The following is a 10356-nucleotide window of genomic DNA, read 5'->3' on the forward strand; positions in this document are numbered from 1 at the left end:
AGTGATGTTCTGGATTCTGGAGAGACCTTGACGTTTGATGTACCTAAAATCAAAGCCAATTGCTGGTCTTTGGGTTAATTATGTTCTCTTCTTCACCATAGGAGACTGGACAGACAGACAGACAGACAGACAGACAGACAGACAGACAGCAGAGCTTCTTCCCCAGTTCGGCTCCTGGGATGGGCGGGGCCAGCTGCTGACGCCGTCGGGACAGTGAGGCCTGTCCCATTGCGATAGTTCCAGCCGAGAAAGTTAAGTTTGGGACAACCCAGCGTGTTTTGGCAGGAAAAGAGTGGAATTCTGCATCCACTTTGTGTCGCAGCTTGTTAATTATTGAATCACGTCTAAGAGCAGCGGCTCAGCAACACTTCCGGGTTTTAATCTCCCCGCGCTCTTCCGCAAACTGACGCGTGACGTCACCAAGCTGCGCCTACATTTCCTCGTCCGGTGCTGGAGCCCGTCCTGGGTAGAATAATCATGTCGTCCGGGCAGCAGTGGGTGTTGGTGGAAATGGTTCAAGCGTTTTATGAGGTGAGTAGCTGCCCAGTGCAGTCGGCCGATGGGGGTCTGGCCCGGTGCTGCTGCCTCTGTGGGGCTGTTTTAACGTGGGTCACGAGTTATCCGACCAGAAGGGCTCCCCCCCAACTTTTAACATGTTTTCACGTGTTTCCAGTTGATATAAAGGCACAAAGACGAGACGTTTTCATTTTCTGTTATATTTGGTATATCATGTTCCGTATATTTCTATTAACGTCTGCGTCTGTAATATAATATATGCCTTTTGTAGCGGAGCCGTTGTCCTCGAGTATGGTCACTTTAGGTTCCCGGTGCTTAATGGTCCACTTGAGTTACCGCCTGTAGTTGTAGCCGGTGTTGGGACCAGACTGCTGAAACAGTCCGGCTTTGGACTTCCGCATTCAGACACTCGGGAGGGATGGAGCTGCTCCTGCACCTGTGTCCAGGTGTTCGACCCTGTCTGTCTGTCTGTCCAGGCCTACAGTGACCACAGGTGTGCTGGTCCATACCGACCAAACCACTCAGCTCCACTCAGCATCAGGGGGTATTTGACAGGGTACAGTCATGTGGCTGACCCTAGTTAACTAGCTTAATGTATATCAGGCAGGAAAATGGGCTGGTTATTCTGTGTATGAGGACCACTGCAGCTGCTTCTGTGTGCTATTGTTTGATGGACTTTTTGCTTTAATTCTGAGCTGAGCGGAGTAGAACAACAAGCAGCTGTCACTGTTCAGCCCTCCCTTACAAATGTGTTGTGAATGTGAATGATCCACATCTGAATGTCTTCCTCAGGCTCCTGCCTATCACCTGATTCTGGAGGGCATCCTCATCCTCTGGATTTTTAGGCTTCTCTTCTCGAAGACGTACAAACTCCACGAGACCTCTAAACTGACAGAGAAGGTAAAGACGGCCGTCCTCAACATAACGTTGCAAGCTCAGGCCACAGTTTTTTATTAGAGGAAATGTCTTCAGCCGTGTTCAGCCTCACACTTTGTTGGGATAACTTGTTTAAATTCTATTTATCAAGAAGCGCAGTCAGAACGGTTGCAAACTTTCATCACATTGATCCATTGTTGTGCTAAATGATCAGGGTGCACCATCCGATGTGCACCATCAGTGCTGACTCTGCTGGAGCAGCTTCACTGTTCTATCAGGCCATAGAAGCTTTCTTCAGATGTTTTCCTAAGTCGTCTCCTGAGGAGAAGCTTCTATCTGGGCTCAGATTGGTGGAGTGGCCTCGGTGACCTTGGATTCTTGGTCAGGTCTTACTGAGACCCTTTTCTCCAGATTTTCTCAGTTTGTCAGACAGGCAGCTCTGGAAGAGTCCTGGTTGTTCCAAACTTCCACTGTGTCCACTGTGCAGCATTGAATTTATGGTCACCAGTTCACCAAATGCATGTCTCTGAACTGTGAAAGGAAGCTCGATTATCTGGAAGGATTCCACACTGACCCATAGAACTGGGGAGAACCCATGAGGGGGTGGTGCTGACCACTGCACCACCATGTCGGCACCTATCACGTCCAAGCAATTAAATTTACCACAGATGGTAGCTTCAGTCAAAGCTTAGAAACTCCTATCCTCTCCTTTCCTCTCCTCCTCCTCCTCCTCCTCCCACTAGCAGAGGGTCCCCCTATATGAGCCTGGTCCTGCTCAAGGTTTCTTCCTGTTAAAGGGGAGTTTTTCTTGCCACTGTTGCTTGTTGGGGGTCAGGCCCTGGGATTCTGTGAAGGGTCTAGAGACAGTTTTGATTGTAACAGACACTATATAACTAAAGAGTGATTGATTGATTGATTGATTGAAACATCTCAGAGATGTCCAGAGGAGTAGAACGGCCCCAGTTACACTTTCAGTGTAGAGGCAAAGAGTCTGAATTGTAATTCTGATGCTCTCCCATCATCATTCCTGGGTCGTGTTCTGCTTGTGCCCCTGTCACTACTTGTAGGACGAGGCGGTACCTTGTGGCTCGTGTCATTCAGCACCATCTGAGAGCAGCTCAGGAGAACGTCCATTACTGTAGAAGGTCAGAAACTGGGCAACGGGACTGATGTCAGCTTTGGGAAAGGCCAGGCTGGAAACATTACACAAAGGCTACAGTGAAATGTCAAAGCACAGCAGAAGGTTGGCTAAGAGCTGCTGTTGATGTGACTGGTTTAGACCTGCACCTGGTACCAGCTGGTCAACCCCCCCAGTTGAGTAGAAAATGAAAGGACTAGCCTGCAGTTAATCACCAGCTTTTCTGTGTTTCAGGAGAAAGAAGAGCTGATCGAGGAGTGGCAGCCAGAACCTCTGATTGCTCCTCTTCCATCCAAACAGCAGCCCTCTGTCAAATATGATGTTGTCACTGGGTAAGAGCCACTCCTGTGGTGCTGCTGCACTCTCAACACAGCTGGCTGTGGTCAGTTGACCTGTAACTTGAACTTAACTCAATCATTCAAAGGTCCATTTAAAGTCAGGGGAGACCTTCCACCTAGTGAGGACCTTTGAACATCATCCTCTAACTTCAGGCTGAATGTGGTGTGAAGATAGAGGATGATTTGTGTCGGGGTGACACACATGAACAGGAACATTCACTTGTTTCACTGAATGCCTCCTTTTCAAATGTTGTTTTTACGGAATCATCTTGGCTTGATTGAGAAATAAGCTTCTAAATACTATTGATAGATTCCATTGGAGCTATATTTGTGATAAGGCCACACATGGAGAGGTAGAGCTTTTATTTCCTGTTACAGACCTCCCAGCCACAGAATTATAGTCAATGGAAGAGAGTGCATCAACTTTGCATCTTTCAACTTCCTGGGACTCCTGGATCATGAACAGATTAAGGTGTGTGTGTATTTCATTTACAGTCAATATATGTTAAAATTGTTTTGAATGATTATTGTGTCAGAATGAGTGGAATCAGTGCATTAATGGAGGTATTTTTTCACTTGTGTGCAGCAAAAAGCTCTGGCATCACTAAAGAAATATGGTGTGGGCACATGTGGACCAAGAGGCTTTTATGGAACATTTGGTAAGTGACATGATCAAGAAGCAAATCAGGAATGAGGAGTAAAATAAGGGCACAGATCTAATCAAACCTGGTGGGGAATCTGACTCCAGCTGCAGTTAACCCCAAAACCACAATCAATGTGGTTGAAATTGGATTTCATGTGGCTCAGCTCGGTCAGAAACATCAGATGTTGGCCACAGAGGGAACTATTATTGTTAGCAGGGTCTCCACAGGAGAAGGGGTCCATGGAGCCGGGCTACACACCTGAAAGGCCTTATAAGTGAACAACGTTGGCACATTTTAGCTCGACAACTGATTGATTGGCCTGAGGTGAAGAAAGTGGCAGCAGCTTATTTGAAGAACACAACTGTGAGGTCTCCATTTCTGCAGGAGGACTGAATGACCCTAGAGGTGGTGGCTGTGACACTGGCAGCTCCTGTGACTTGAGCACCCTACAGTGGATCTTCTATAGCCTGCCCATAGGCGCGTTTCCACTGCTGGAGTTCCTGGTTAATACTGGGGCAGGAACTTTACAGGAACCCTTCCTCAATGATATCTATAAAATACAGAACTGGACAGGCGGTTGCTGAAGTTCTGTTTTGTGTGTTGGTCTCCATGGTGATGGGTGCTATGAACCAGAGAAGCGGTGTCTGCTAGGCTAAGGCTCCTCTAGTGCTGGGTCACTTTCTGCTCTAGCTTTAACCAATCAGCACCCAGTAAACTGGAAGCCCCACCCCTCTTGGATCTCCCATTTAGTCCAGACCAGGCTTTACCTCCTCTAACAACCATCTCAGGGGTTAGTGTCAATATCCTCCCTCTATTGCCTCAGGAGACACAATCCTCACACATCACAGAGCAGCTCAGAAAGACAGGGCTGAGGAGAAACCCAGAGGTCCCTCTAACATGTCCTCAAGCTGAGCATGTGACTGGTTCCAGTAAACATCTCGGAGACCTCTCAACAGCTCCTGCTCCAGTTTCTCATACCCCACATCCACCTTGCACTATGCAGTTTGTGTTCTTGGAGCAGGTGTTGGAGCAATGTCTCTCTTCTCTGGTGGTCAGGGCTTGTCCAAGGGGATCACCAGTGTGAGGATCATGTTGTTTGCTGTCTCCAGGAGCACCAGCACCACACAGCAGACTTCCTGAGCAGGATGTTGCTATCACCATCTGCTGCTGGCTTCATAAGCTTTTTCTAGTTTTCCTCCAGCTCTTGATAGCTCTCCACTGCTCTGATGCTGGACGTTATGAGAGCTCTCTGGTTTTGAACTGAAGCTTCAAGGGTAAAGCTGAATTGACTCTTGTTGATGGAGGGGTCTCTTTCTGCTCAGCTGATTCCTGGACTTTGTTGGCATCTGAGATGGCCCGAGGACCCCAGAGAGACCAGGGGAGCCCTGATCAGTTCAGCAAACGATATTATTTGTTGTCTGTTTTCCAAATGTACTTTGTATTGTCATTTTATGGGATTGGCCAAGGTGATCTAAATTTATCAATTTAACATAAACAAAGCTGTCCCGTGCACCAAATAGAATAGCTTATCCGTTTATCTTGTAATGTTTTTCTGTTTTCGCTAAGAGCTGAGTAGTTGTTGCTTGAGCTGTTAGAAAAACAATCAATCCAAAGTGGCTGTAAATATTAGAAATCCGTGTTGCTCCTCTCCGCTTCTTTGAATCTAAACTTTGGAAGTGGCTCTAAGAAGCAGACGACAGTCCGCTAGAGATGCTGCACCCTTGGCGTTGCCTAGCAACAGCCAGCTGAAGTGAAACACAGCTGCGTAGGAAACGCGCTCATGTCGCCGATGCATAAAGAGGCCTTTAACCTGTAGCTTTGTCTGTCGGCATCACAACTTGTTCTTTCTTGGTTTCCTCCTGCAGACGTTCACCTGGAGCTGGAGAGCCGTCTGGCCAACTTCATGAAAACAGAAGAGGCAATCATCTACTCATATGGCTTTGCAACCATTGCGAGTGCAATTCCTGCCTATTCTAAGAGGGGCGACATCATTTTTGTGTGAGTAGATGTTTCTACTTGGAGTTCTTAGATCTGTCTTCTCCAAGCTTCTGTGTAGTGTTGTCACCTGTCCTCGTTCAGCAGTGGGGCTTAGAAGAGAATGGTGGCCAAGGGATGCTGGAGGACACCCTTTTTACACTTACTAACATGTCAGTCAGTCACTATGACTATGAAATCTGAAATGTGTGGACATCAGCCAGTTTTGTGCTGAAGCAGCAGTTTCATTGGAAGTACATGTGCTGATGCTGTCCTCCTTCATATGTCTGTCTTCTTATTGTTCTCAGAAATGTTTCTCTTTGATTCGTCTGCCTGATTTTGTGCCACAGTCTTGGAAGCTGTAGTCCAATGGTTAATTTGTCTTTGGTCTTGTTCAGGGATGAGGCGGCCTGCTTCTCCATCCAGAAGGGTCTTCAGGCATCCAGAAGCATCATCAAATACTTCAAACACAATGACTTTGATGATCTGGAGAGGCTCCTGAAGGAGCAGGAGCAGGAGGACCAGAAGGTTCCTTTTCTTTCATATAGCATCCTCAAATGTCCAACAGTGTCGTGTAGCCACGCCCCTTGTCCCCAGTCCCACTTGGATGAGTCCAGCCTCCAGTGGTGGTCTGTACAGGGGGCAGGTGGTCAGGCTCTTAGAAGGTTCCTATACAGTCAGACTGGTTTAGGGTGTCCTCTGGAGGTCACTGAACATTCATCATCTCTGTTTCTCCTGCAGAATCCCCGTAAGGCGCGAGTGACACGCAAGTTCGTGGTAGTGGAGGGTCTGTACATCAACACCGCAGATATCTGTCCTCTTCCAGAACTGGTAATTTAGCAACAAACTCAAACTTTCATGTTAAAAATTGAGATGTAGAACCTGGCTGGTGCACTTTTTGATGGACCCGTGACAGTCATGCCCCTGACATGGACCCAGTGATGACATGGAGACCGGGCAGGGTGGAGGGAGACTTGACTGAGAGAAAGACTTGATGAGAATCTGATCCACACCTGTATTTAACCTGCAGGTGAATCTCAAGTACAAGTACAAGCTGCGCATCTTTCTGGAGGAGAGCATGTCTTTTGGTGTGTTAGGAGAACATGGCAGAGGAGTCACAGAACATTTTGGGGTCAATGTGAGTTGCTTTCCTTTTCTGCCGAGACCTGTTGCTCTGATAACGATATAAGAAGGTCCATTAACTATGAAGTTGGCACCTTTTTATAGTTCTGCACAAGAAAAATACACCTGACAAATGAATGAGTGTATGTTGCATATACGTATAGAATATAAGCTAAATATGAATGATAATGACGTGGGTAACATTTCTTCTTATCACCGTTGTTGGTGATGAAACTGTTGTGGTGCAGATAGACGACATCGACCTGATCAGTGCTAACATGGAGAACGCCATGGCCTCCATCGGTGGTTTCTGCTGTGGGCGCTCGTTTGTCATTGACCACCAGGTAGGTCGGAACCCGTTTGTCTGGTTAGCATGTGGTGTTTGTCTGAAGCTCTGGGCTCTGTTGCAGTCAGCTCATATTCAACCTTATGTCGAGAGTGCAGGCGTCCGCACAGATGGCGCCGCCTTGTTCACATGCTGGAGCTTGCAGTTAACATGCAGATGCAGCAGTCGCACAAGCTGTTATTTTCTTTTGAAATCATCCTGTCCTGGAATTATCATGACGAAATACCCGTTGTTTGATTTCAGCCTTTTTTATAATATCGGCTTCAAAGGCTACAAAGCAGAACAAAGAGAAGGATCAGGCGTATCACAGGACGCCATCCCTGTGAGGCGCTACCTGGACTTCACCTCACCTGGTTAAACTAGGACAGACTCACCTCAGCACACTGACATAGCCACAGTTTGTCTAAAGTTTGTCACCTGTGGACCCCTGTGCTTTCCAACACAAGTACAGACCACCCTAGGACCGTCATTTGGTGTTTGAGTCGTCTCCTCTGGTTTTGTCCTCCACAGCAGCCATATCTATATATCTCAATCCTCTAGAGGACCACCAGGATGTGATGTCGTCCTCTCCTAACGTCTGTGCTAACCATTCATCTTGGTGAAAGTAACTGACTCCTGTTTCTGATGTGTTGAAGCGTCTGTCAGGTCAGGGTTACTGTTTCTCTGCCTCGCTGCCTCCCATGCTGGCTGCAGCCGCCATAGAGGCTCTGAACATCATGGAGGAGAATCCAGGTGAGCTCCACACCTCATCTTGTCCTGCAGAATCTTTGACATTGGATATTTGTATGAAGGTGTCTTAAATTCTGATGACATCCGAATGGTTTGTCTTTCTTTTGCAGACATTTTCACTGTACTGAGGGAAAAGTGTAGCCATGTCCACAAGGCTTTGTGTGGGTATGTCTCACAGAGGGCGGTCCCCTCCCCTCCTGCCCCATCCCATCCTATCCCGTCCCTTCCTGTCCTATTCCAGCCCGTCCTGTCTTGTCATGTCCCGTCCCTTCCTATCCTATCCCATTCTATCCTGTAGATCCTGCAGGGATAAATGCCACATGCCAGTTAAACATTTATATTAAATCAGCTAACGCTCAAAAGCCATTTGATGTTTTTGTTCCTTTTCTGTTGACATGTCTCCCAGACATTGTTGATATTGTTAATTCTTCTCTCTTTTAGAATTCCAGGTCTGAAGTTAGTTGGAGAACCATTTTCTCCAGCTCTTCACCTCCAGCTGGAGAGAGGTTCTGGCTCCAGAGATTCCGATATGCAGTTGCTGCGCAGCATTGTGGATCATGTAAGCCCTTGTCAGATTGGTAGGACTCTTTTTGTGCTGTGCTGGGATGTTGGAGATTGAAAGTGTCACATTAGAAGGATGACAGCCAGGATTCACCTGCCTGCAGCTCTGAGGACTCGGGCTGCTGAACACTGGCTCATTAAAGCAGCATCTCTGCCAAACTGGATCCTTCTTCAGGATCACTTGTGTTTAATGCCAGACCAGGGGCCCCAGGGGCCTCTGCTGTTGTCAGTCACGTCATGTGGAGACATCATTATCAACTCATGAGCATACGTATGTGGTGCGCCTCTGTCGGGGCTCAGGAAGCACCATCCTCCTTCTCAAGCAATGAAGACAAGACTACGCTGAGCAGAGCGTCCTAATGCTGACTGAAGACCAAACGGTGCTCAGCCTGAAGATCTGAGTGTGGACATGTTTACTCTCATGCCACCATGATGGGGATGAACAGTAGATCCTGGTCCGATGAGACCACACATGATCTATCCAGGAAGGAATGTTGATTGTTAGATACACACATGTCTGGGTGTCTCATGCTGGTTTCTCTCTTTGTGTCAGTGTTTGGAGAAGCACGTAGCCCTGACGATTGCTCGCTATCTGGAGAGAGAGGAGCGCCTCCTGCCGCCTGCCAGGTACGACCCGAGTCACAGAAACACCTGTTTCCTAGAGCACGGACGGGTGGAGGAGTCTAAACTGGTGCTAGAGAAGAACACAACACAGAAGGGATGGGTGGATGATGGGTGGATGCAGCAACAGTGTGAGGAGCCGCTGAGGCATGGCTGAATGCTGGCTCACTCTTGCTACCCTCATTGGGAGCAATGATGTTAATAAGAGTGCTGGATTTGATGGAGGGATGAGGGAGCTGTTCACCTGTGTGTTCTCCTCCTCAGTATCAGAATGGTGGTGACAGCAGAACACACAGAGGAGGACATCCAGCAGGCGGTGAGATGCATCAGAGAAGCAGCTTCAGCTCTCCTGAAGTGAACTGAATATCTGGGGGGTCATTAACACTGAAATCTTTATTTTATCCTGGTTTGGACTTTGAAGTTTGTATCTGTGCTTCAGTTCTAATAAAAATGTATGTTTGAGACTATAAAATGTGTTTGTGCTTTCTGGACCAGACTCTTCATGCGTTAATGCTTTATAACCTGACTCCTCGAGCGTTAATGCTTTATAACCTGACTCTTCATGCATTAATGCTTTATAACCTGACTCCTCGAGCGTTAATGCTTTATAACCTGACTCCTCGAGCGTTAATGCTTTATAACCTGACTCTTCATGCATTAATGCTTTATAACCTGGCTCTTCATGCGTTAATGCTTTATAACCTGGCTCTTCATGCATTAATGCTTTATAACCTGACTCTTCATGCATTAATGCTTTATAAACTGGCTCTTCATGCGTAATGCTTATAATGCTAACCTGGCTCTTCATGCATTAATGCTTTATAACCTGGCTCTTCATGCGTTAATGCTTTATAACCTGACTCCTCGAGCATTAATGCTTTATAACCTGACTCTTCATGCATTAATGCTTTATAACCTGACTCTTCATGCATTAATGCTTTATAACCTGACTCTTCATGCGTTAATGCTTTATAACCTGGCTCTTCATGCGTTAATGCTTTATAACCTGACTCCTCGAGCGTTAATGCTTTATAACCTGACTCTTCATGCATTAATGCTTTATAACCTGACTCTTCATGCATTAATGCTTTATAACCTGACTTCATGCATTAATGCTTTAAACCTGGCTCTTCATGCGTTAATGCTTTATAACCTGACTCCTCGAGCGTTAATGCTTTATAACCTGACTCTTCATGCATTAATGCTTTATAACCTGACTCTTCATGCATTAATGCTTTATAACCTGACTCTTCATGCATTAATGCTTTATAACCTGACTCTTCATGCATTAATGCTTTATAACCTGACTCTTCATGCGTTAATGCTTTATAACCTGACTCTTCACGTGTTCATGCTTTATAACCTGACTCTTAATGCTTTATAACCTGGCTCTTCATGTGTTCATGCTTTATAACCTGACTCTTAATGCTTTATAACCTGACTCTTCATGCATTAATGCTTTATAACCTGATTCTTTGTGTGTTAATGCTT

General features: G+C 46.5%; 1 protein-coding gene across 1 annotated transcript; it reads left to right on the forward strand.

The window, feature by feature from the left end:
- The first annotated feature begins 228 nt into the window (after positions 1 to 228).
- Positions 229 to 9337, forward strand: sptlc1 (serine palmitoyltransferase, long chain base subunit 1). The gene is made up of 15 exons (XM_057019261.1): positions 229 to 531; positions 1309 to 1416; positions 2765 to 2862; positions 3247 to 3340; positions 3455 to 3527; positions 5378 to 5510; positions 5885 to 6014; positions 6228 to 6317; positions 6517 to 6624; positions 6857 to 6952; positions 7590 to 7686; positions 7794 to 7848; positions 8125 to 8242; positions 8798 to 8871; positions 9130 to 9337. Exons 1-15 carry the CDS (start codon positions 478 to 480, stop codon positions 9221 to 9223), a joined length of 1422 nt encoding a protein of 473 aa, XP_056875241.1. The 5' UTR covers positions 229 to 477; the 3' UTR covers positions 9224 to 9337.
- The last annotated feature ends 1019 nt before the right edge of the window (positions 9338 to 10356 follow it).

This window comes from Takifugu flavidus, chromosome 20, assembly GCF_003711565.1.
Source record: "Takifugu flavidus isolate HTHZ2018 chromosome 20, ASM371156v2, whole genome shotgun sequence".
NCBI classification, from domain to species: domain Eukaryota; kingdom Metazoa; phylum Chordata; class Actinopteri; order Tetraodontiformes; family Tetraodontidae; genus Takifugu; species Takifugu flavidus.

What these genes read in the sequence shown, in the direction of transcription:
- sptlc1 (XM_057019261.1), top strand. Translation starts at nt 478, where the DNA reads ATGTCGTCCGGGCAGCAGTGGGTGTTGGTGGAAATGGTTCAAGCGTTT. An exon ending in AAATATGATGTTGTCACTGG is followed by an intron (nt 2,863 to 3,246) that starts GTAAGAGCCACT and finishes TTCCTGTTACAG; the next exon opens with ACCTCCCAGCCACAGAATTA. An exon ending in AGGGGCGACATCATTTTTGT is followed by an intron (nt 5,511 to 5,884) that starts GTGAGTAGATGT and finishes GGTCTTGTTCAG; the next exon opens with GGATGAGGCGGCCTGCTTCT.